The sequence below is a fragment of the Papio anubis genome, chromosome X, assembly GCF_008728515.1.
Source record: "Papio anubis isolate 15944 chromosome X, Panubis1.0, whole genome shotgun sequence".
NCBI classification, from domain to species: Eukaryota; Metazoa; Chordata; class Mammalia; order Primates; family Cercopithecidae; genus Papio; species Papio anubis.
In genome coordinates, this window is record NC_044996.1 from 46,860,429 (window position 1) to 46,887,746 (window position 27,318).

The following is a 27,318-nucleotide window of genomic DNA, read 5'->3' on the forward strand; positions in this document are numbered from 1 at the left end:
CACTCCACACTATTTCCTCACTCTCTCATTTGGAAACGTTTTTCTTTAATGTTTTGATCCTATTATTGGAGGAAATAGGGAAAAAATAATATACTTGCAGACAAGTAATAAGACCTCTCTTGTTATATAAATAAAACATAAGATCTTGGGGCTGAAAATCGACACTCATTTTTGTTTTCATTTAGAATTTTAAAATATTGTTAACAGAATCCATATTATGAAACCAGGCCTAACCAGGTCTTCAATCTATCAAGCAATTTATGATTATCTACATTCTATGCCAAGCGGTAATTAAAGTTGACTGAAGGATATAAATGCAATTTTCCACTGAGTCACAAAATCATTGCCTCATTTGTAAGTAATCCATAAGCAACGTATTTCACAGGCCAAAAATTCTTTGCTAAAACACTCTTATAGTAATAAAGGAAGTCAAAATAAAACTATCTTGTAGTTGAATGTTATTATGTAAAAGTTAATATGTACTGAAGAATTCTAGGGAAGAGAAAATATATTTCTAATAATATACACAAAGAAATTACTCACCAGTAATAAACACTCCACTCTCATTTGTCGTGGTGAGGTAAAGCAGTTTAGGTACTTGATTGTCATTTCTGACAACTTTCAACTGTGTACACACAAAATATGCCACTAGAAAACAAAAATATTTATGAAATTACTTTTCCATTTCAAATAGGACATAACAAGATCAGGATCTAACACAATGCTTCTCAAACTTTAATGCACAAAGAAATCACATGGTACCATTGTTAAAATGCAAATTCAGATTCAGTAGGTCTAGGGTGGGGCCTGAGATTCTGTATTTCTAATCATCTCCTAGGCAATTATTAGTGCTCCCAGTCCTGGGACCACACTAGGAACAACAAGGATTTAACACTAGTCTGCTTTTTGTGAGAAGCCCCTTTTTTTCGGAAAGTACAACAGCTGCAAGTAACTAAAGTCATTTGTTTGTTGCACAGATAAAGAGTGCAAGTCATTTTAACTGGGCACACAACTGAGTGTGAACAGCGATTTCCAACAGAGAAAAAAAAAGCTTAGTCTCTCCATGATTAACCCTATCTAACACTAAACTCTGAATTACTCTAACTCCTTCCACCAGATAGGGCTTACATATTATTGATTCGTATTTGCTTATGCAAGTGTTTTTTTATCTTTTATGTATTTATCTTAATTAGATTTTAAGGCCAATGGCAGGGCTTACATCATCTGTTTATTTTCCTTTCACCTTGCTATGATTATAGGCTAAAAAGAATATCTAAAAATGAGAGTATAATATCTTCAGATTTCAACTACTTTCAACAGTTATCAATTGGTTTTATCTAACAGGCTATTTAATTATTATAGTTTCATTAATCCAACATTATTTTTCATTTTAACTCATTATATGTCAAAACACTTACGGTTTTACAAACTAGGAAATGAAGAAATAAACGTAAATTGTTATAATCACACAAAAGTAAGTTCTCATGTGAGAATAAAAATTTCTCCAGAACACAACTGTAAATTCATTTGCTACATCTCATATTTACTAAGTTCTTTATTCTGTAGCAATGAAAAGGAAGAAAATCTGTTCAAATGCTAAGAAGTATCTTAATTTATATTAAGAATTATCTTAATTTTTCCTTTATTTCAAAAACTATAAACATATGAATATTAATGGCTAAAGTTGTTGATATAGAAATACTAAAGAAACCTCTAAAATATCAAGCCAGTAGATCTCATGTTACGTGTTCTTACAGCAATAAAATAAATTTAGAAAAAAATAAAGAAACCTCTAATTCTAAATTCATGGCCACTGAAAATCTGAGAGTCAGATCTAATGCTTTCTAGCTATACGAAATTCAGGAAATTACTTAACCCCTCGGGATGTTTGCTTTCTCACCTGAAAATTTATAACAACATCAACTCTTCAAAAGGTAACTGAGAGCACAAAATGAGATAATATCTATAAGCATCTGGTACACAGTAAACACACAATATTACTTCCCCTTAGTTCTTCACTTTTCTTATGGAAAAAAAAATGTCATACTACCAGAGAATTTTGGTATTATTCCAGAAGACTCTTAGCCATGCTCTTCTTCATAGGCCTGAAGCCCCCCTAATACTCACCATTAATTTAATGATTTTTTCCGTCACTCTTGGTCAAAAGATAAAAATAAATTGTGACTCTTGTCAACTATTATACTAGAATAAATCTCACCAAGATCCGTATATATGTTTCTTAGAAGGATACATTTCACATTATCACAAGAAATAGAATATGTGTGCTTGGCAAAGTTTCTGTGAGAAATCTTTATCCAAAATTCTTGTTAGCTTGTTGTTTAAAGTGGTCACAAACAAACAAAAAGGAAGCTGGCAATAAAACCCACCTAAATTGAGGCAATAGGATTATCACCAGAAGTCATTACTGCCAATTACTTATGCCCTAAAAGAAGTTATATCAGAGTTTATAGCCCACTCACTTTGGAAGTCCATGCCTTGGTTTGGCCAAAGCTCTCTTTCTGTTTCATCCCCCATAAATTGGGGTGAGGTTTGGTTCTGTTCAGATATATTTTTAAAATTTAATCTCACAAGCCTAGGGTGGAATCTAACAAAGCAGAGGTGTATAATACTGTTTTGTATAGAGAATAAAGGGGCAACAGAACAGCCCTATATACAATGTCTAGGTCTCTTGGTGTTCCACAATGTCTATCTTATTGCTGGTTAAAAAAAGTAGTAATAATAATAGATGTAGGCCAGGTGCGGTGGCTCACGCCTGTAATCCCAGCACTTTGGGAGGCCGAGGTGGGCAGATCATCTGAGGTCGAGTTTGAGACCAGCCCAAAGTGGTGAAATCCCATCTCTACTGAAAATATAAAAATTAGCTAGGCATGGTGGTGTGCTCTAGCAGTCCCAGGAACTCAGGAGGCTGAGGCAAGAGAATCATTTGAACCTGGGAGGCGGAGGTTGCAGTGAGCCAAGATCGTGCCACTGCACTCTAGCCTGGGAGACAGAGTGAGACTCCATCTCAAAAAATTAAAAAAAAAAAAAGAAATATATATATATGTGTATATATATATATGTAGTAAATATTGGGAGTTTCTTAAATGTTGGCCAAGCATTTAACACAGGTAGCAATTAGTGTTTATTCATGTAATCATTTGGAAAATAATAAAATGTCATACCCTATCTAAAATAGCTTTATATTCTAAACTTAAATAAGGAAATATTCACTGAAACTATTGAAAAGTATTATACTTTTTTCCTTATCATAATAGATCTGAAGACTAGACTGTTATATGTAATATGTAATAGGACAAACTTAAAATAATTTCAAATAAATAAAACTAGTGGAAAAAATACTTTTATATCTGAATGAATCCAGGGAAGAAAGTCAATGCCAAAGTAAACCAAAGTAAAATATTGACCAGCCAGTATAAATAACACCACCAACTTAATATTAACTTAATATTCAACTGGAATCATACTTACAATTGTCATTATGTAATTACATAGTCCACCAATCATCTACCAATTAATGCTATATAAGTCTTCAATGTCTTTAACGGGGTCTACATAATCAATTTCCAAATGTATACAAAGGGAATTGACTGCCTATGTTTTAGTCTCACTGAAATTTAAGGATTTTTTAATGTGTGGAATTTTTACAATGAGAATTGATAAGAGGACCTGTTTTCTGAAAAACTGGTTTCAATCCCAAGTTAATTCTGAATAGACAACCAACGGGTGGTTAATGTCTCTAATACCAAATACGATATTAATATAGAAAAGATTTAAACATGCTGTCAGACTGCTTGAATTTGCCAACCGAATGTCACGCTACTTCTGTAAGTCAGTTTACTCTATTTTTTTTTAAAGTTAATTCTCCTACTTCCAAACATAGAATAAAAATATTAAAAATTGCTTACTTGGGTAAATATTTTCAAAGATTTCTGGTTGCGATGTTGAAAACAGTTCCACTATAAATGGTTGCTCTGAAGTACCATCAGCAATGTGAATCCAGCGATATGACCAAAAATCTTCACGGTTTTCTATATGGATAGAATATTAAAATAAATGAAGGTAACTGTTATATACATATGAACACAAAATTATTCACTGAAATACTTTTTATGATTTTCAATTTTAAAAGCTTACCTTTCTTTTTTGACCGCTGGACCCTTCCTACAAAAACTAAAAGGCCAATAACATCACAGATGCAATTTTCTGGCATATCATCCAGTTCTGACCTAAAAAAGTAAAATCACTACATTAATATTTTATTTTTAAACAGTGAAAAAGCATTCTACAATTATTATTTTGAAAATGTATATCTACATAATTGCTATAGCCTAATTCTGGGTACATTTTGAGCACATTATAATGCATTGTTTTTCAGTAACCAAGACTGAAGATTAATATTTAAGACATTTTGCAAGAAACTATTTTACCTTGTGGTAAATCGGTGATTTAACTTTGGCAGTCTCCATTCTGGTTTCACCTGCTTTTCTGGAATGATAATTATATTTGTTGGGGGATCTCGAAGATTCAGGCAGATTTCTGAAAAACAAATATATTACTTTAATATGCTATTTAATACACACCAAAGAATACACATGTATATATATTAAACAGCAAAATAGTAGACTGAACATTTTGAACTCACCACTAAACTCAAGAACTAGATTATTATCAATGTTCTTCTACCTCCATTATCACATCTCCTTATCTCTCCACCACAGTTTAAAAAGTTTAACCACACTTTGAGAACTTTGTGTTCTATCATTTCTTTAACATAAAAAGGGTTTTATCACTTACGTGTTTTTGCCCAGACAAAATGCTATTTGGCTTTGTTTTTGAACTTTATATGAGTGAAATTATATTTGGTATTTTATGACTACTTTTTTCACTCAGCATTATATTAATAAAATTCATAGCAGTTTTCTTGTCATTTCCACAGCTGAATAATGTTCCAGTGTGTTAATATACTACAATTTATTAACTAAAATTTATTTATCCATTATTGTGTTAATGGACATCTGGATTATTTCCAGGTTTTTACTATTATACATAGGGTTGTTAAAAAATTTTTGTATATGCCTCCCTGTGCACACAGGCAAGTATTTTTCTAAGGTATTATATGTAGGTGTAGAAATGCTGGATTATATGATATGTAAATGTTCAGCTTTATAGCATAATCCCTAATCATTTTAAGTAATGAGCCTATTTGTGTTTCTACCAGCAATGTGTAAAAATTCCCATTGATACACATCCTCTCCAAACCTTGGTATTGTCAGCTTTCTTTCTCTTTCTTTTCTTTCTTTCTTTTTTCTTTCTTTTCTTTCTTTCTTTCTTTCTTTCTTTCTTTCTTTTCTTTCTTTCTTTCTTTCTTTTCTTTTTCTTTCTTTCTCTCGCTCCTTCCTTCCTTCTCTCTCTTTCTTTCTCTTTCTTTTTTGACAGGGTCTTACTCTGTTGCCCAGGCTGGAGTGTAGTGGCACAATCATACAATCATGGCTCACTGCAGCCTTGAACTCCTGAGCTCAAGCAATCCTCCTGCCTTAGCCTCCTGAGTAGCTAGAATCATCATGTCCAGCTAATTTTTTAAAAAAAATTTTGGTAGAGATGGAGAGGTCTTATTATGTTGCCCAGGCTGATCTTGAACTCCTGGCCTCAAGGCATCCTCCAGAATCAGTCTCCCAGAGCACTTGGGTCTCAGGTGTGAGCCACTGCACATGGTCAAATTTAGTACTTTTGGTCAATCTAGTGATATGACAATTTGTTGTGATCCTATTTTGTACTTCCCTTATTACTAATCATATTGAACAACATTTCATGTACTTACGGTTCATATATGCATTCTCTTCTGTGAAATGCCTTGGTCTTTTGCCCATTGTTCTACTGAATTGTTGAATTGTCTTTTAAAAATTTATTTGCAAGAGTTGTTTATATGTTGGATATTAATTCTTCATTGATTATGTAGTGGCAAATACAATCTTTACCCAGTTTATTTATCTCTACTTATTTATTTAAGGCTTTCTTAATGTCTTCCAATAATGTGTCATAATCATCTTCACACAGGTCTTACACATCTTCTCTTATATTTATTTCTAGACATCTTATAGTTATTGTTGACAATGTCAATGATGTTTTCAAATTACAATTTCTAACTCTTTATTATTGGAATATACAAAATCAGTTGACTTCTTTTGTAGCTTTGCCAATATTTCATTATTTTTAAAAACTATTATTTTAGGTTCAGGGGCATATGTGCGGGTTTATTATATAGTTAAACTCATGTCGCAGGGGTTTGGTGTACAGATTATTTTGTCACCCAGGTACTAAGCCTAGTACTCGATAGTTATTTTTTCTGATCCTCTCCCTCCTCCCACCCTCCACTTTCAAGTAGGCCACAGTGTGTGCTGTTCCCCTCTTTGTGTTATCATTTAGCTCCCACTTGTAAGTGAGAACATGTGGTATTTGGTTTTCTGTTCCTGCATTAGTTTGGTAAGGATAATAAATTCTATTATTTTTAATACTTTGTGTTACTTTAGTTTTCTCTGTAGAAAATTTAATTTGCGAGTAATAAGAATCTTGTGTTTTTCTTTAAAACCTTTATACTTTTAATTCATTTTGTCTTCTCACACTGGCTAGGACAGCCAGTACAACATTAAATAGAAATAGTAATAATAGGAGACATCCATTTTCCCCATTTTATAAAGGAATGTATCTAACTTTTCCTCATTAAGAATTGTGTTTGCCGTTTGGTTTTGATTTTGCAAATACCCATTATTAGGTTTTTTTTTTTTTTTTTTTTTTTAATAGTATTGCTCTGTCGCCCAGGCTGGAATGCAGTGGTAAAATCATGGCTCATTGAAGCCTCAATCCTCGGCTCAAGCAATCCTCTCTCCTCAGCCTCCTGAGTAGCCAGGACTACAGGTGCATGCCACCACACCTGGCTATTTTTTTATTTTTATTTGTAGAGACAGGGTCTCACTATGTTGCACAGGCTGGTCTCAAACTCCTGACTTCAAGTGATCTTCCTGCCTTGGCCTCCCAAAGTGCTGGAATTACAGGCATGAGCCACCATGCTCAGCGCCCTTACTTAGTTTAAGGAAGGTTGCTTCTCTTGCTATTTTCTTTTTTGAATTAATGAATGGTTATAAAATTTTAACAAAAGTTTTTTGTGTATCTATTACAATGCTCATTATCTAATTTGTAAAAGTAGTGGGTGACACAGATTTTTATATGTAAAACCAATTTTGCATTGCTGAGGAAAAATGCAACCTAGTCACAGTATGTGAACTTAATTTTTTTAACACATGATGCAGTTTGCCAATATTCCATTCAGAATATCTCTATATATGTTTATATGTTAGTGGCTGAAGCTGACATATAATTTTTCTCCTTCATACTATTTTTGTTTGGTTTTGATTATCACGGTTATATTGGCAGCAAAAAGTGAGTTTGAGAATATACTTTCTAGTCTAGTCTCTGGAATATGTCTAGAATGATATATTCCCTAAATGTTTGGTAGAATTTCTCTATAATATGATGTGTGCCTGATATTTTCTTTGTGGGAAAATTTTAAACCTCTGATTCAATTCCTTTAATAGTTATAAAGCTATTTGGGCTTTTCTCTTCTTGGTTAGTTACATTTTTCTAAGAACTTTCTGTGTAGCAAACAAAGCTTAAACCAGGATAAAGATATTTGATTTCTATTTCTGCCTATTACTAGTCATGTGAAAGGAAATATTCACTTTACCTTTATAAGTTTCAGTCTATTCATATATAAGCAAGCAAAGTTTGTATTATGTAATATTACCTTGCATCATAGTTTGCATATTCCAAAGTACTTTCATTGTCATAGTATCACTTAATTATATTCAAGGTCCCTTCCAGCTCTAAAATGCTAGGGTTCCTAATTAAAGAAATAGCCCCTGCCCGCCAAAATAAAAAATGCTTGTTGCTATCATCCAATCAATATGCATTGTGTAATACAGTCTGAAAATTTCAAGATTTTAAAGAGTGTATTATTTGTGTATGCCAGCTACATACTATTTTGTAAAAGGTATACAGAATAATACACAAAATGTCAATATACAAAGCCATACATATCCAGCAAATAATATATTCTTTGTTTTGCAATACAATTTCCATCTTTATAGATTTCCATTTATTCAGTCTTTTAAAAAAATTACATTGGCCAGGTGCAGTGGCTTATGCCTATATTACCAGCACTTTGGGAGACCGAGGCAGGTGCATCACTTGAGGTCAGGAGTTCAAGACCTGTCTGGCCAATATGGCAAAACCCTGTCTTTACTAAAAATACTCAAATTAGCCTGGCATGGTGGTGGGCGCCTGTAATCCCAGCTACTTGGGCAGGAGAATCACTTGAACCCAGGAGGTGGAGGTTGCAGTGAGCGGAGATTGTGCCATGGCACTCCAGCCGGGGTGACATAGTGAGACTCTGTCTCAAAAAACAAAAACAAAAACAAAAAAAAAAACCACATCTTAGTTCTTCTAACTTGGAACTATGTGTGGGAAATATGAAAAATAAACCAAGATAAATGATCCCAGTAGTTTTCTTCCAACATGAACACCTAGAAGACAGTGACGGTACCACCTTTACTGACCAACTCTCCTCCCACTATATACTGTTTCTCATTTATAATGCTCAGAACATTTAAACTACACTGGTATTTTTCCTAACCTCTGCTTAACACTTTTCCCATGCAACACATTCTCCTACTTTACTGTCCATTCTTTCTTCAATTACATTTTTATTCATTTCCTTATCCTTTTTGTCTATTACATTTTTAATGTCGTTTATGTCATTAGCCTTTCGTTTCACTATAATTTGTTTATCTTACATAGCTATCACCCCATTAGACTAATTTTTAAGGGTAGAACTGTATATTACTTACTTTTGCTTCTCCTGTGCCTAACATGATTTACAGAACGGCTTTTTTTTTCTCTTTAAAAGATAATTAATCACCTCCCGGCCAGGCGTGGTGGCTCACACATGTAATCCTAGCATTTTCAGAGGCCGAGGTAGGTAGATCACTTGAGGTCAGGAGTTCAAGTCCAGTCTGGCCAACATGGTGAAACCCCATCTCTACCAAAAATACAAAAACTAGCTGGGCTTGATGGCGTGTGCCTGTAATCCCAGCTACCTGAGAGGCTGAGGCAGGAGAATCGCTGGAACTCAGGAGGTGGAGGTTGCAGTGAGCCGAGATTGTGCCACTGCACTCCAGCCTGCGTGACAAAGTGAGACTCTGTCTCAAAACAAACAAACAAACAAACAAACAAACAAAAAACAATAAAAAAGATAGTCACCTTTCTACTCTGTTTCTATGGGATCAGCTTTGCAGATTCCACTTATGAGTTAGATCTTATAGTATTTGTCTTTCTGTGCCTGGCTTTTTTTTTTTTTTTTTTTTTTTTTTTTTTTTTTTTTTTTTTTTTTGTTTTTTCTTTTTTTCTCCCCTGTGTGTTGTTTTGGGGGGATATTTTTGCTCTGTCACCCAGGCTAGAGTGCAGTGGCGCGATCTTGGCTCACTGCAAACTCCGCCTCCCGGGTTCATGCCATTCTCCTGCCTCAGCCTCCTGAGTAGCTGGGACTACAGGCGCCCGCCACCATGCCTGGCTTATTTTTTGTATTTTTTGTAGAGATGGGGTTTCACCGTGTTAGCCAGGATGGTCTCGATCTCCTGATATTGTGATCTGCCTGCCTCGACCTCCCAAAGTTCTGGGATTATAGGCGTGAGCCACTGCGCCCAGTCTATGCCTGGCTTATTTCAATTAGCATAATGTTCTCCAAGAATCTAAAAAAGTCAATCTCATAGAAACAGAGAGTAGAAAGATGGTTACCAGAGGCTGGGGAGCAAGTGGGGAGGGATAGGGAAAAGCGAGATGTTGATCACAGGGTACAAAATTTCAGTCAGACTGCAGGAATGTCTTAGGGATCTATCGCATTGGATAGTGACTACAGTTAATAATAATGTATTATATATTTCAAAATTGCTAATAGATTTTTAATGTTCTCACCAGAAAACAGTGATAATTTGGTAAGGTGATGGATATGTTGATTGAGTCTTTCTACAATGTATATACACAGATCAAAACATCACACTACACCCCCTAAATATATTTAATTATTATTTGTCAATTAAAAATAAAGAAAATGCTAGGATAAAAAGATCATTAGTTAGTTTCATGCAGGTAATTTTTAAAGATCGTAAAGCCGTAGTTCCCAACCTTGACTGTACCTTTGGGATCAGCTGAGGAGATTTAAACCCAGAGCAATGCCATGGTCCCATTCTCAGAGTAATTAAATCAGAATCTCTGAGGATGGGGACCAGTGGCTCTTTAAAGCTCCCCAAGTGATTCCAATATACAGCCAGAGTTGTAATCTACTTATACATGTAGGCTAGGCAAACTACAGGCTGCAGATGGCTGCAAGCTTTTGTAAATAAATATTTATTGGAATATTGCCATATCCATTCCTTTACATACATATGGCTGCCTTCAGTCTACAAAGGCAGAGCTGAGAAGCTGAAACAGAGACCAAATGGCCTGCAAAGCCTAAAATATTTACTACTTGGCGCTTTACAGAAATAGTCTATTGCTTCCTAAAAAAAGAGGGCAAAAGTCCTGTTACTTATCAAAAATATAAGGGAGAAAATAGAGACTGCTGCTAACATTAATAAGAAGTAAAACTGTTTTAAAGACCAAAAGGTACATTTTAAATATATTATCACCAAGGCTAACATTAATTAGAAGTAAAACTGTTTTAAAGACCAAAAGGTACATTTTAAATATATTATCACCAAGGCTATCGTTAAAAAAATAATTTCTGTATCTGCAATCACTTACTTGAAAGCATAGTTTCTCATACCTTAGAGAGTTTCCATTATGAAAATCTGGTCCTATAATTCTATATAGCAGAGGTAGCATGCTGTAAATCAGTGTCCTCTTGCCAACTTTTATTGTGTTTTCTTTTATTTTTTATTTTTATTTATTTATTTTTTTTTTTTAAATTTATTTTTTTATTATTATTATACTTTAAGTTCTAGGGTACATGTGCATAACGTGCAGGTTTGTTACATATGTATACTTGTGCCATGTTGCTGTGCTGCACCCATCAACTCGTCAGCACCCATCAACTCGTCATTTACATCAGGTATAACTCCTGATGTAATCCCTCCCCCCTCCAAACTATACTACAAGGCTACAGTAACTAAAACAGCATGGTACTGGTACCAAAACAGAGATATAGACCAATGGAACAGAACAGAGTCCTCAGAAATAATACCACACATCTGCAGCCATCTGATCTTTGACAAACATGAGAGAAACAAGAAATGGGGAAAGGATTCCCTATTTAATAAATAGTGCTGGGAAAATTGGCTAGCCATAAGTAGAAAGCTGAAACTGGATCCTTTCCTTACTCCTTATATTGTGTTTTCTTAGTAAGTCACAGTATCTCTCTCAGTTTAGTTTCTCACCTTTCTATAGCAAAAATTAATGAGGTAATAGACTATGTGTACCAGACTACCTAAGTAATAACTTCTTCATCTAGCAAGATCTGACCAATGTCTGCAAGATGCTTAAGATTTTAATAAATAATCATATAAGGTTTTTGCAAATAAACACAAGTTTAAGAAAACAATTAACAACTGCTACCTTTACCTGAATATTCTCTAAGTAATTAAGCTTAATGGATTAGCTGGGGAATTCAGAATACACAGAAACTCAGGTTCAGAATAAAGGTATTATAAACCAAAAACAATATTTAATCTACAATTCTTACAAATGAAAGTGAAAAAAATCACAGTCATATCTAAAAACAATTATTTAATACATTAATTTTAATGGTCCAAAAATATTTGTGATGTCAATATATCAATACTAGTTAGGAAAAGCCCTTTCAAAATTGCAGCAATTGGCAAAGTTTGAATACTGACTATAGGTTAGATATTAGTATTGTATCAATTTTAAATTTCCTGATTTTGGTAATTATACTCAGATTATGTAATAGAATGCACTTGTTATTAGAAAATACATGCTGAAATACTAGTGAAGTGTTTAGGCTTAAAGGGATATGTATGATGACTGCCACTTTCTCTTACTGGATCACAAGGAATATGTATACATACATACGTGTGTATGTGTGTGTGTGTGTAAAGATGTGTATATGTATGAAAAGAGATATATAATGATAAGGCAAAGGTAAATGTTGGTAATTGTTGAATATGGATAAAGAGTATATGGGAGTTCTCTATACCATTCTTTCAACTGTTATGTAAGTCTGAAATTATTTCAAAAAGTTAACAGAAGTCCTTTTTAGATAGCACCTCCTAGTAACTGCAAAATATATTCAACATTAACTTAATATTTTATGATCAAAATTAAAATAAAACAAAATAAGTACAACCCAAGTGGAGCTCATTCTTCAATCAACAATAAATATCTCAGATAATTTCTCTTAATAAATGAAATAATAAATAGGTATATTTATTAGGTTATGTGATTGCTTGAAAATTTTATGGACAAAGAAATGTAAAGGTTTCATAGGTTCTAACAGCTTCAGTAATTTTTATGATCTTTTTTCCTAATACGGTACGTTGCCAATTTATATAAACAAAACAGTGATAAGACAACAAATTCATTGAATACTTAACCCATTGTAGAAATTAGTTTGATCTGTGGATCCACGGGGACAGGCTGTATTCTGAATGGATAACTCTTTTTAACAGAATAGTCTTGAAGCAGAAGAACTAAACCAACCCGCAAACTTTTATACCACTCAGGACACAGGGCATTCCACATAATCACTGACACTGTGCCTGAACTGTCAGCAACTTCCAAAAAGGTCTAGAAAGAAAATGATTAAAGCACATACATATTTGTCACTTTTATCTATACAGATAATACATAACATATTATTTGTGATCATTTAGAGTGATGAAAAAAACATTTAAATTTTAATTGTTTATTAATAATGATTCAGTTGTCAATTCTGTTAATATTGATAATCTAAAGAGAGTGCCACCAGACCAATGGAAGTACTAAATATACTACTAACTTACTGTGAGACTGTAAACTCTGAGGGCACAGGCCAAACCTTATTTATATTTGATTCTTCCATAATATTTAGCATGGTGCCTTACACAGAGTGATCCCACAATACATTTGACAAATGAATGAGACAAATCACATATTAGAAGTTTTACATGAAAATTTTGACATCATTCTTGGTTATCTGAACTGTTGGACGGCCTTGATATTTATATTTGAGAACTTTAGATAGACATATAATTGAGTGGGCACGACGCCATCAATGCCCTGGTTACATTAATTTATTTATAGCAATATCTGAGACTGGAACATAAGACATGGAAATCATTTCTGAGATACTAATTGAGAAATTATGCTAGCAGAAGGGGGAATGTTAAAACAAGTATGCATTCTTGCTGACTCTGAGTATAGTTAAAATAGAGAAATCTATTGAGGTAGAAAGTATTTGATGGAGTATTTCTCAGTATTAAAATACAGTGACAGACAACTTCAGTTCTGCCTAAATGGCAGTCTGTAAAGTGTTTTCTAATTCTTAATTTCTTCTTAAATAATGATGTTATATTCTCAGACCCTTTCTCTAAATGATGAATATACATTTTGGGTAATTCATTCTTTTATTCATTAAACATTCACTGAATCTATATTCCAGACATTATGTTAGACCCTGGAATGAAGAGATGAATCAAACACTGCCCCTAATAATAATAGCTAAAATATATATATATAGGACTTTCTATGTGCCTGGAACATAGGTAAATCCTTTACTTATATTAACTAATTCAATCCTCACATCAACCCTGTAAGGTAAGTACAATTAGTATCCCTATTTTACAGATGAGTAAACTGAGGCTTTAAAAGAATAAATAATTTTCCCTACATTATAAAGGTAAGAAGTGGTAAACAGAGCTGAAACTTGAATTCAGTTCATATGACTACAGGGCATGCACTCTTAAGCACTATTAGATACTTCTTCCCTACAGTCAGGGAGGTCACAGTAGAGTAAGATTAGCAAACAGGTATGTGTAACTGGGTTATGCACGCTCTGATAGACCTATGTAAGGGCATATAGTGGGGTCCTGAGTAGCATGTAGTTGATTCTCCCAGTGACTAGGCATATGGGTATACATGGAAAGACTTAAATCAGAGGTAAGCACTGAACTGAATCTTAAAGATGGCTTTGCCAATCTGACGAGAATTGAGAGGAAGAGGATTCTAGGCAGAAGAAACAACATGAGCAGAGGTATGAAAGGTAGAAAACAATTGGCTACCGTTAGAAAATTCCAGGTAGGGCAGTTTGGTTAGTATGAGGCATAGAGAGCTCAGGAAGAGATGAGACTGGAGAGGCAAGCAAGGACGAAATGATGGAGACACAAGGAGGTAGGAAGGCAACAAATAAGGGAGGAAAGTATTGCAACAATGAGAAGGCAAAAAACTATCAGGGAATTACTGAATAATTTATGATATAATGTGCTAAAAATATATAACTGTAAAATATGAATGAAGAATTTTTAGTGATATGAGAAAATATTTAAGAAAATGTTAAATAATACAAAATTGTATGCACAATACGGTACTCATTTTGTAAGATAATTTAATGTGATATATGACAGTCACATGAAATATATAATATATACACATATGCACATATATGTGATATATATGATTAAATAGAATATGATATGTGTATGTATATATGATATGCTTATATATGTGTATATATGTGATTTACACACACACAAGAAAGAGAATAAAACACATCATGTTAACAGTGGCTCTCTCTGAGTGGTAAGATCTTCAAACAGCTTTCTACATTTTCCACATTCCCTACAATAAGCATGTATAACTTTTATAATAAAAGTTAAATGAAACATCTAAAATAGTTCTTGATATCATAGGAAAATACAATATAATATTAAGTAAGACAAATATAGAACACAAACATATCAAGAAAGTAGAGCTCATGAGCATTATACGGCACAGAGAGTAAAGACAATAAAGAAGTATCACACAGATTTGACAATTAGAGTTACTAGTGAAAGATAAGCTAAGGAAAAAAGCCAAGATAATTGTGTTGAGAAATGGTAGGCAAGACAGTAAAAACATCTAGTGTAGACTACTTCTTCAAGAAGCTTACCTGAAGAGAAAGATAGGGAATAGAAGAGTCATAAGGCCAAGGGAGACTATTTTCTTTTCTTTTTTAAATGGGAGACTAGAGTATGTTTATATGTTGGTGCAGAAAGTACAGGTGAGAAGAAAAAGTTGAAGGAAAATAAAAAGGTGGGAAGGAGACCACCTGGATCAGGGAAATAAAGGGCACCAATACAGAAATAATTTCTTTTTGCACAATAAACTATGCAGAAAAATACTTCATAGTATACATTTATGTACAATTAAAAATTATTATATTGAACTTATGAAATGTTATTTAAATGAGCAGGTTATCATACTATGGAGTTAGGTGTGTAAGTTATAATTTATAACTTTAAATTAGCATATGATATCTTATTACTTGTACCTGATATGGTTCAATCATCTTTTTATCAGGTTTTCCATAGTATCGCAGTTTTGATTTATGTAAGATCCTCACAAGCAATGCAGGAAAATTTCTTCTGTTAGTCCAGGTCATTTCAAGGTGAGAAAGGGAAATTATTTTGGTATCTAGAATATAAAAAAGAGGAAAGAAATCCTGTTTAACATGTAATGGTAACTTCAAAGATCTATTTTAATGGTTAAAAATAATAGGTTGATCATACCTAAAGTGACTCCTTCTTGCCAGCTAAACCTTGCCAGCTAAGTCTATATACCTCTCCCACATAAACTAAATTTGATCCCTAATATTAACAGCTGAAATATATATAGGGCTTACTATGTGCCTGGAACTTAGGTAAACACCTATATTAACCAACACATTGTTCCACCTAGAATGCCCTCCATGTTACCAAACCATTTAATAACTTTCTGGAAAACCTGGATCTAAATTCACCTCTCTGAAGATATTTTGTGGAAAAAAAAAAAAAAAAAAAACCCAAAAAACTCAATGTCATGGAATATGTTTCCCATTATTAAGCACTTATATATTTAATATATAGAAATGGGCCAGGTGCAGTGGCTAATGCCTATAATCTCAGCACTTCGGGAGGCCGAGACCAGCAGCTTGCTTGAGCCCAGGAGTTCAAGACCAGCCTGAGCAACATGGCGAAATCCCTCATGTCTCTCCAAAAAGAGAAAAATTTGCTGGGCATGGTGGCATGCCTAAAGCTCTAGCTACTCAAGAGGCTGAAGTGGGAGGATCACCTGAGCCCAGGCAGCTGAGCTCACTGCAGCCAGGCTGCAGTGAACCATGATCATACCACTGCATTCCAGCCTGAGCAATTGAGAGCCCATCTCAAAAAATAATAATAATCCGATCTATTATACTCGTTGAAATTGTTTTATTACACATTTTTGTATTGCCTTCATCTCAGTTTCATATGTATAAATTCTATCTCCCCCAAACATGACAGACATGGCCCTGTATCAGAACCTTTGCAATTGCTGTCTTCCCTTTAGATATCCAAGTGTCTTTCTCCCTCCTCTCTTCAAGCTTTGCTCAAATATCACCTTCTCAGTGATATTATCCCTAACCATCCTATTAAAAACTGACTGTTTTACTTATCCTCCATTCCACTTTATTTTTCTACATTGCACTTACTATCTTCTCATATGCCATACAATTTACTTAGAAACGTTTTTATCTGCAAGCTTGCTGGCAAGTTCAAAAACTGCTTAAAAGCTATTCATCATCTTAAAGAATTAATTTGTCATACTGATGTATTCTTCCTTGGATTAAGAGAAGTTCCATCTGCAATTGTCTCCACATTTTTCTCTCTCACAGCCCACAGTCCCAACTATTAAGACCTGAATTTGCATTAGTACCAGTATTTCTTTTGCTAAGGCTCCCTTCATTTCTAGCTTTGTTTACATAATGTTTTACCTAGTCAACGTTTTTGACACAAAAATCACACTTGTAATTTCTTTTTAATAAGGGATTAAGTGGTATTATATAATTACGCCTATACTATAAAACACACACACAATTTTTAGTATTAGGATACTCTGTAATTTTCCTTCCAGATTCTCCCAATAGATTACTATCCTAGGATCACAGGTCCTAACATTTGATCTGATAGAATTAAGTGATTTCATTTTAACGTCAGATGGATCTCGGATCAGTTTTGAATTGTCTGGGATGTATGTGGAATACTCTTGATCAATGAAGGCACATACAGCTCCTTTACTGTCTGGAATAAATTCAAGAGCTACCTAGTTGCGTAAAACCAGAGTTCTAAGAGCCTCTGTTTCTGTTATAATTAGGTCCAGAGAGTTAGCTGTAATCAGACATCTTTCTGGTTAGCATTTTTCCCAGTTTGGGTTTTTAACTCACAAACTTCATAGAATACACATTTTATCTTTCAAATCTAAAAAAGATTTAGAGGTTGTTTATAGACAATGAAGAATTTGTGTAAATTCATAGCAATAAATGTGTTCATTATCAAAAAATGATGAAAATAAACTGGTTATTCAATATGCAATAGAACAGTGGTTCTCAAAACGTTTTGGTCTCAGGATCCCTATACATTCTTAAAAAATATTGAAGATCTTGAATAGCTATTTTTTTTCTTTTGTTGAGATGCAGTCTCACTCTGTTGCCCAGACTGGAGTGCTGTAGTGTGATCTCGGCTCACTGCAAACTCCACCTCCTGGGTTCAAGCGATTCTCCTGCCTCAGCCTCCTGAGTAGCTGGGACTACAAGTGTGCACCACAATGCCTAGCTAACTTTTGTATTTTTTAGTAGAGACGAGGTTTCACCATATTGGCCAGGCTGGTCTCCAACTCCCGACCTCAAATGATCTGCCCACCTCAGCCTCCCAGAGTGCTGAGATTACAGGCGTGAGCCACTGTGCCCATCCTGAAGAGATTTTTACTGTACTATAAAGTAGACTAAGAATTTTTAAATGATCAATTCATTAAAAATAACAATAATAAACTAATATGTATAATTACAAATAACATATTTTTTTGAAAAATGACTGTATTTTCCAAAACCAAAAAACAATGTAGTGAGAAGTGTGGCATTGTTTTGCATTTCTGCAAATCTTGTTAGAATCTAGCTTAATAAATGACAGGTGGATATTCATATCTTCTTTGATATTCAGTTTGCTTTTATGTCACATGTCATTTAGCCTCTGGAAAACTACACCGTACACTTGCGAGAGCATCAGAATGAAAAAAGGTAAGTAAAGCCTTAGTATTGTGAAAATGGCTTTGACCTCATGAATCCTCTGAAAATTTCTTGGGGCACCACTAGAGGTCCCTGGACCATACTGTAAAAATCATAGCAGAAGAATAAATCTAAGGAATGTAGAAGGAATAAAAATTAAAGCTAAAAATAATGAATCGGAAAACACTATACCACAATAAAAAATAGAATTGATAAATTCAATTCTCTAGAAAAATTAATGAAAATGTAAATCTTTGGGAAGTCTAATCATGAAAAAGAAAACAAAAATGTAATACTCAGAATGTAAACAACTATACACACAAAGAAAAATTGTTAAAAGATTATTATGTATGATTTTATATCAATAAATTTGAAAAGATCAGTGAAGTGGGTAATTTCTTAGAAAAATATGAATTACCACTATTGCCATAAGAAGTAAAAGAAAACCAAACTAGGTCTTTACCCATGGAATAAAATGAAAAAAGTTTATGAATGATGGCTTCCAAAACCGGCAGCAGGTTCACATGGTTTTACAAGAAAATTCTAACAAATTTCAAAGAACAGCTCTTTCCTTGAGCTATAAATTGTCCCAAAGCCTAATAAAATATAGAAATTGTACCACTTCACTTTATAAACTTAGAATAATCCTGAAAAATTCCAACAGAAATAGTACAAGAAAGAAAACTATAAATCAAAAATCAGTTATGATGGCAAAAATCCTAAATACAATACTTATTTAGAAGCATGCACAAAGACAACTGTGCCATGATCAAGTGGAGTTCTAAATATCTTCTCTTATTCAGTAGGGATATATTATATATTTTGAATAATTCTGGAGACTGAAACAGAGATGTAAGTTTAAATAATTTTGTTAAAACATTAATACATGTACTCTCTCTCTCTCTCTATATATATATTTATACACACACATACCTACTATGTACCCATAAAATTTTTTAAAAAACATTGAGTAACAACTAGGAGACTAGAAGAATACAAATATAATGTATAATTTCCAAACTACCAGAAGAAAATTTTAATCCTGCAAAAGTAAAAAAAAAATAAGGTGGCATATGGTAAACATAAAGTAGAATTTCAAGAACAGGTACAAACATCATTATTCACATTAAATTTAGATAAATTAAATTGATCTCTTAAAAGAAAAATAATTGGTTTGGGTCAAAAGGCAGTCTTAGCTATATACTTTTTAAAAAAGACAACCCTAAAACGAAATGGAAATAAAGGGATGGAGAAGCATACACTAAGGCCAGTGGTTCTCTTTCTTTATTTTTTGAGACAGTGTCTCACTCTTTTGGTCCAGGCTGGAGTGCAGTGGCACAATCAAGGCTCACTGCAGTCTCAACTTCCTGGACTCAGGCTCCCCCCACGACACCCCCGCACCAAGTAGATGGGATTACAGACACAAATCACCACGCCCGGGCTAAGGTATTTTTATTAAAGACGGGTTTTGCCGTGTTGCCTCGGCTGGTCTAGGCTGGTCTGGACCTAGGCTGGTCTCAGCATGGACTCTGAACTCAAGCAATCCGCTCGCCTGGATCTCCCAAAATGCTAGGATTACAGGCATGAGCCACCGCGACCCGCTTGCCAGTGGTTCTCAAAGTGTGGTCTCTGTACCAACAGCATTGTTACCAGCAGTGAACATGTTAGAAATGTAAATTCTAGGGCCCTACCTCAGACCTAATGTATCATACACTGGGAACGGTGGTCAGCAATCTGTATTTTATCTTGTTTTATTTTTGTATTTTTACATTACTGAATTACTGTAGTCATTTTTGAAATAATTACACTTCAGCATAACGGCCTTTCTTTAGTGTTTTCCATCTTTCAAATCCATTAAAAATACGACAAAACTGATTTAAAAAATCATGTTGGAAACTAGATGTTGTGATAACTTATTGTGCATAAATTCATTTTGATTACATAATTTCATGTATTCTGTTTAGCTTTTTGGGGTCTTCTCTGCCATTTCAAGTGAGAATTTTACTGAGACGGTAATATCTTTAAACCCTTCTCTTTTATTTTCATGGCATGCAATTGGCATTTCTTTTTTGCTTCGACATTTGAAACATACTGCCTTAATAATTTCTTTAAGTTTTGGTGTATTCTTTATCTTTGCAACCTTTTCCAAATCTTTTTTTCTGCTTAAATGTTTTTTCTCTGATTTTTGTAAGTGTAATTTGAACTTGTCAGTACCTGGATGCTTATTTGTCTCCAATTCTCATTGCTCATTTTTGCATTTTTGCCCCATCCATTTTTTGCAGTGTTTCTTGATATTATTTGTGAATTTGTAAAGTTAAGAATCACTTAAGTTATTTTTCTGACTGGCACTCTTGAGGTGATATGCATGTCTACTCACATTTGGGTATCATTGTCCTAATATGCTACCAAAAAGACTGTGGAAGTGGCAAACATTACTATCAGGAAAAATAGAACTCAAGGCAAAAGGGAAAAAGAGGCAAATTCCACATTGATAAAGTGTAAAACTCAACAATAATATATTAATCAGTTACGAAATTGCACACGTTATAGTAACATCTAAAGCAAAACCTTTTAGAAATATAAGGAGAAATGAATGCAGCTATCCTCATAGAGAGAAGCCAATATTCCTCTGAGAAACGGGCAAATAAAGTAGATTAAAAATAAGGATATGGAATATGTGAATTACATTTTTAAAAACCTGGTATAATAATAAACTTTAAACCTAATAAACAAGCTTTTTCTGAACTTTCAGAGATTAAAGAAGCAAAAAAGAGCCAGGCACAGTTGCTCACGGCTGTAATCCCAGCACTTTGGAAAGCTGAGGTGGGTGGATCAACTGAGGTCAGGAATTCGAGACCAGCCTGTTCAACATGGTGAAACCCCCGTCTCTACTGAAAATACAAAAATTAGCCGGCTGTGGTGGTGTGTGCCTGTAGTCCCAGCTACTCAGGTGGCTGAAGCAGGAGAATCGCTGCTGGAGAACCCGGGAGGCGAAGGTTGCAGTGAGCCGAGATCACGCCAGTGATCCAGCCTGGGCAACACAATGAGACTGTCAAACAAACAAACAAACAAACAAACAAAAAAAACACCCAAAACCAAACAATAACAACAAAAAAAAAAAAAGAAAAGAAAAGAAAAAAGAAAAACAGAAATGCCAATTGCATGCCAAGAAAATAAAAGAGAGGGGTTTAAAGATATTACTGTCTCTGTAAAATTATCACTTGAAATTGCAGAGAAGACCCCCAAAATTGGAAAATATCAGTGAAATTTAGACTCCAAAAGGCTAAACAGAATACAGGAAGGTAATGAAAGTATATAATCAAAATGAATTGATGCACATTAAGTTATCACAACATCTAGTTTCCAACATTGTTTAAATCAGTTTTGTCGTTTTTTTTTAATGGATTTGAAAGATGGAAAACACTAAAGAAAAACCATTGGGCTGGAGTGTAATTATTTCAGAAATGACTACAATAATTCAATAATTCAAAAATACAAAAATAAAACAAGATAAAATAAGAAAATATAAATAACGAGTAACAATAAAATCTCTATACTTCCAAATCTGGGGGATGCAGCCTAAGCAATATCCATGGGAAATTTCAGAATTTTAAATGCTTTTGGAAGAAATAAACAAGCAAATATATGAACCAAGCATTTAACTCAAGAAAGTAGTACAAGAAAAATATGAACAAAGGAAGTATGTAAAATAAATTAAAGATGATAGCAGAAATTAAGTAGAAAATACCTCCTCACTATAGATTTTGTTATTAGTAAAACCAAGTGTCTTAAAAGAAAGACCAACAATAAGACTGATAAACTTCTGGCAAGGCTCACCATAAGAAAAGGTGAACACACAAACATGAGGATTGTGAAAAGAGTCGTAATTGACAAGATAGGTCAAAAAACATAGATTACTACGTACAACTTTCAGATCTAGGTGAAATGAGATTTCCTAGTGAATTATCAACTCTAAAAAATGGGCTCTTGAAAAACCATTATTGGTTTAATCATTTTATCTAAAAGAAATTGAAAAAGAGGCATCCCCCCACAACCCCCAATCCTGGTCCAAGACAACAGGTTCAGATAGTTTTAGAGAGGAATTTTACTAAACCTTTAAGGAACATATAATTTCTGTAAGCACAGAAAGACGGACAAGCTTTCCAGCTCATTCTACTAGGCTAATATTAACTCCATATAAAAATTGCATTGAAAAAGTACTCTCCCTGCAAAAAACAAAAACAAAAACCAAACCTATAGACCAAATTCACTTAAATAAGCAGATGTAAAAATAATCATGACCAAGTGGGAAACCAAAAGTGGCTCAACACTAGTAAAACCATCAATTTATTTCATTCATTCCTTTATTCAACAAATACTGAATGCCTACTATGTGCCAGACATTGTTCTAGCTATAAGATACGGCCCACAGAAATGAAAAAAAAAAAAAAAAAAGAGTCGTGGATCTTATAAAAATGTAAGGGGGGAAAGAAAAACAGCTAAAGACAATAATTTCAGAATGCTATGATTCTAGGAAGATCATTTGCAAGGTGGTATAATAAGAATAAATGGGGAAGGAAATATTTATTTAAAAAGCTCTTTTAATATGTTTTTATTTGAGTTGAAACTGGAAGGTGGGAAGAAACTTTCCAGAAAGAGGAAAAAGCAGGTGCAGGAAAAAGACTGGAGGTTTGAGGATCAAAAAGAAGGCTGGCTGCTAGAACAAAATGGTGGAGGAGAGGGGTTAGAGATTAGAGAGGTGAGTAAGGGATTCTGTAGGGCAGGAGTCAGCAAACTATACAGCCCACAAGCCAAATCCTGCCTGTTGCTTGTTTTTGTAAATGAAGTTCTATTGCAACACGGCCAGACCCATTTATTTACATACTGCTTGTGACTGCTTTCCATATACAATGGCAAAAGTGAATGGTTGTGACAGAGATCATGTCTCGGAAAGACAAAAAGATTTACTGTTTGGCTCTTTACGGAAAGTTCGCCATCCTCTGGAGTACGGCCTGCCTTCCAGACCCCGGTAGAGTTTGGGTTGCTGCCTAAATGCAGTGGGGAGCCATCTGAGAGATTTAGGCAGGAGGGCGTGGCACAGGCTAACTTCTATTTTTAAAAGCTATCTTTGAGGTCACAATATGTGCTACCTCTCAGATAGGCTACTGACCAGGAGGAGGCATGAGGGAGACTTTTGGGGTAACAAGATACAGAAATGTTCTATATCTTGAAGGAAGGGAGGTGATGGTTACACAGGTAGATATATATGAAAATTTATCAAGCTGCATTTTTAGAACTTTTTTTTTTTTTACTGTGTACAAAGTAAACTGTAATGAAAAGTTTCAAAAGCACAAACGTGTGCCATAAACAAAGTTAAGAGAAAAAGAACAGAATGCAAAAAAATAATTTGCAGTATATAGCAGACAAAATTGTAATACCCATTAGCAAAGGAATCTTATAAATTAATTAGAAAAATATCAAAAGATATATTTGAAAATAGTAAGATATGGGGAAATGGGCATTCTCATATGTATGTTGGTGAATGTAAATTAGTACAACCTTTTCAGAAGATGATCTGTCTATATCCACAAAATTTTTTAAAAAATTAAATACCTTTTAAGCCAGCAGTTTCGCCAGAGGAAGCCGTTCAACAGCAATACTTGAACATAGTAAACAAAAATATGTGTGCATTCTAATGATGCTTAGCATTGTATTTAATACTAAAACAGTAATAAGTGCCTAAAACTATAAATTACCTATTCACATGGGCATGATTATAGAAATTACAGCACACCCATGCTATGGTATATTGTATGTACAGATGTACATGAAAGATGCCTGAAATATGTTTAGTGGAAATAGCAAATCACACAATGTGACATTGATTTCTTTAAAAAAAAAAAAAAAAGAGAGAGAGAGAGATACACAACAAACTGCTGACAGTTTGAGATTTTTAGAAGAAAGGTGAAGGCACCAGGGAAGGTGAAAGAGGTCTTTCACTTCTCCCTAATATTTTATCATTAACAATTTGAAACATACAGCAAAACTGAACAAATTTTACAATGAACATCAATATGCCCACTTCCTAGATTTTATCACTAACATTTTACTATACTTGGGTGGTATATTCCTAACACAACATACTTTTAAATATACAGATTGGGTTTTATTTTGGCATACATACATTGCCTTTTGTATTATAAATATGGTTTTAATGAATGAATAGATATTATGACAAAATACATTTTACAAAGTATTAATCCCCTCAACTTTTCTTGTAGGGCACCAGTTTTTCATTTACATATTCAATTCTAAAAATTAAAGTGATCAACATTTAGAGTAGTAATACACTAGTGCCTTATTTCACGCTTGAGATAAAATAACTCCATTTTTTCATACCAGAAATAAATAGCTATCTTGCTTTTTAAAATTCAGTTATTTAAAACTTCCTTGCCTACACATTTCTATAACATATTTTTTCCTTACAACTGGATGTGACTATAATTGCATGGTTTTTGAGCCAATTATCCTTTTACTTTCAAGTTTGTTGCTCTTACACGTCACAGTAAGATTATCCGTGATTTAGCATTGTGACAACAACATTGCAAAAGGGACTGAAAAGCAGTAATGTAGAAAATTACAGTCTTTCTCCTTCCAGTACTTTCTCTTATTTTGTTTTTTGCATTTTATTTCTTTCTCCATTTCAAGCGTGTTCATGCCTACGGTACTATCATTCCCCTTAATTTCATCTGTTAGAGAAAAAAAACGTATTTTAGAGCGGTTGTTGATGGCAAGCTAGTGTTTTCAAGCTAACTTCCTAATTCTGATATAGAAAAATTGAAGTTCCCAGATCAGTACTCTTTGTGGTGAGTAATAAGAAACAACAAAATGAGAATGTCAAGCCTTCCACAAAAATCACACAGTTAAAAGGTGGTATTTACATAACTGTTACACGGCGTTTCAATCAATGTAAAGTATTAAGGCATACATCACGAAACATCCTTTTTGAATGAAGATTAAAACATGCAAACCCGCAAATTTTTACAACCTTTATGCTAACTTCAAATCTATAAGCTCTTCAACCACAACGTACTATTTCCACAACTGGATTGGGGGTAAAACTAAGATTAATTCCACCACAATCAAACATGTAACGAACGTATGAGGAATACTGACTCCCACATCAGTACCTTTGCCAGACTGAATTTTAAGATGTAGTCAGACACACTTCCTGAATTGGCCACTTTTGCAATCAAACAAACAAACAAACAAACAAAAAACACCAACAAAAACCATGGGCTGTGCAAATTTCATTGAGCATCCCTTGGTCGTTTAAGAAAATTTGTCTACCTACCACTCCTGGCTTGCAATTAACAACACAAAAGCATTTTCATTTCCTTTCCCGTTCACGCAAGCTGCTGAAAACTATTTTTTAAAACCCTCTGCCATTCTTTCCACACACTTACCGCTAAAGTTGTGTTCCTCAGGTTGCTTGTCTGTTAACCAGATATCACCATAGGGATCTTCGTTATTCCACAGCGCCAGGTAATGACTCTTCCCGCCTCTTAAAGGCCTCTCTGGTTTCTCCTGGTGCGCTCTATTTCTGAAGGGAGTTTCTAAAGAAATACTGTCTGAAGTCTCCCCACAGTGGACGTTATCTATGCACAGGATCCCCTGGCCTATCCTTTTCTCATTGTAAAGACATGAGACTCTGGAAATTCTCATTTGTATGCCAACTTTAAGAATATTTTGATATACGAGAGAGTTCAAGCTGGGGTCCAGGTAGCACTTCTCCTGGTACACCCCGTCTGAGATCGTCACATCATAGCAATAAAGGGGAGGCTTGGGCACCGTGTCCCGTGGCTCATCCTCTAACAGGTACCTTTGGACGGCCAACACAGTTACAGGCACCACCTCCGAGGGGGTGACACACTGGCGAGGTGAGTCCATAATCTGCTCAAGAACCTTTTGGATCCAGGACCTGGGCCCTTGGGCACCAGCTCTTCGGATCACCCCTCCAGGGACCCCAGCCCGATTCCTCTCAGGGTTCGGCCAATCTAGCCCTGCATGTGAGGGACCAGCCTCAGGCTGTCCTGACTCACCAGACATTGTTGGATAACTGCGTACCCGCTTCACTCCCAAAAGCTAGTTTGCCCCTTCCAAAGCGGAGAGAAATAAAACCGCGCGCTTTCGCGACGATCGCTACTCTGCCCCTGCTGACAGGCAAGGCTCCGCCCCGTAGCGAGGCTGCAAAGACTTTACGCTTGCGCCCGCCAGCACTCCCACCCCGCCCCTCGCTCAGTGCGCTTCCGACTCGAGACACTGTTACTAGGCAGTCACACGCGCGAGTTACGTAGCAGGTCGTCGGACCTTGTGCCCGCCGGGTTGCCGTCTGGGGGAGGGATGACAGGGGACGGGGAGGGGGAATCGGTGGTTGTCATGGTTCTCAAAGAGGGAAGGGGAGGAGCGCTTGTGGCTACCCTGGAAAGGAGGATGCCTAGAGGCAAGGGAAAAGAGAAAGTGGCAAGAATCAGGGTGCAGAGTCAAAGCTCAGGGTTTCAGGGGTTTGGGCTTTGGGCCAGGAACAGAAAGTAATTTAGAGTTGGTTAATATACATTAATGTAATAACATGGGTTTCCTGTAGTATGAACAAAACCAGATAATTTATGCACAGCCTCCAGGACAGACCGTAGCACAAAAAGTCCTCAATAAACATTAGCAGCTATTGCGATTAGCATTAGCATAATTATCTGTAGTGGCTCCCTGAGTGTAGGGTGGGTGAATTAGTGTTTAAGTGCAAATGAAAATAGAAAACTAGAACCGGCTTGTAAAGGGCTGCCTTTAGATTAGACTTCTTAAAATGCACGTAGTTTTAATATAATACGTGGCCGAATATACATCTAGGGTATAGATTTCAGAAACTTCGTTTGTTTAATTCAAGGCATATATCAGGAATGAATGTAAAGTGAAAAAGCTGATAA

The 27,318-nt window shown here is 34.8% G+C and overlaps 1 protein-coding gene across 3 annotated transcripts in view; it reads right to left on the minus strand.

The window, feature by feature from the left end:
- Positions 1 to 26,592, minus strand: part of RADX (RPA1 related single stranded DNA binding protein, X-linked) — a 74,849-nt gene extending 48,257 nt beyond the window's left edge. For 2 of the 3 annotated variants that reach the window (XM_003918086.4, XM_003918087.4), the window contains exons 1-7: positions 25,804 to 26,592; positions 15,593 to 15,735; positions 12,681 to 12,873; positions 4,449 to 4,557; positions 4,156 to 4,247; positions 3,927 to 4,049; positions 544 to 648 (exon numbers count right to left, since the gene is read on the minus strand). In XM_003918086.4, coding sequence (XP_003918135.1) covers positions 544 to 648; positions 3,927 to 4,049; positions 4,156 to 4,247; positions 4,449 to 4,557; positions 12,681 to 12,873; positions 15,593 to 15,735; positions 25,804 to 26,446 — 1,408 coding nt within the window. In that variant the 5' untranslated portion in view covers positions 26,447 to 26,592. The remainder of the gene's footprint in view (positions 1 to 543; positions 649 to 3,926; positions 4,050 to 4,155; positions 4,248 to 4,448; positions 4,558 to 12,680; positions 12,874 to 15,592; positions 15,736 to 25,803) is intronic. The other variant, XM_031660638.1, reaches the window with a different exon arrangement.
- Between the last annotated feature and the right edge of the window lie 726 nt (positions 26,593 to 27,318).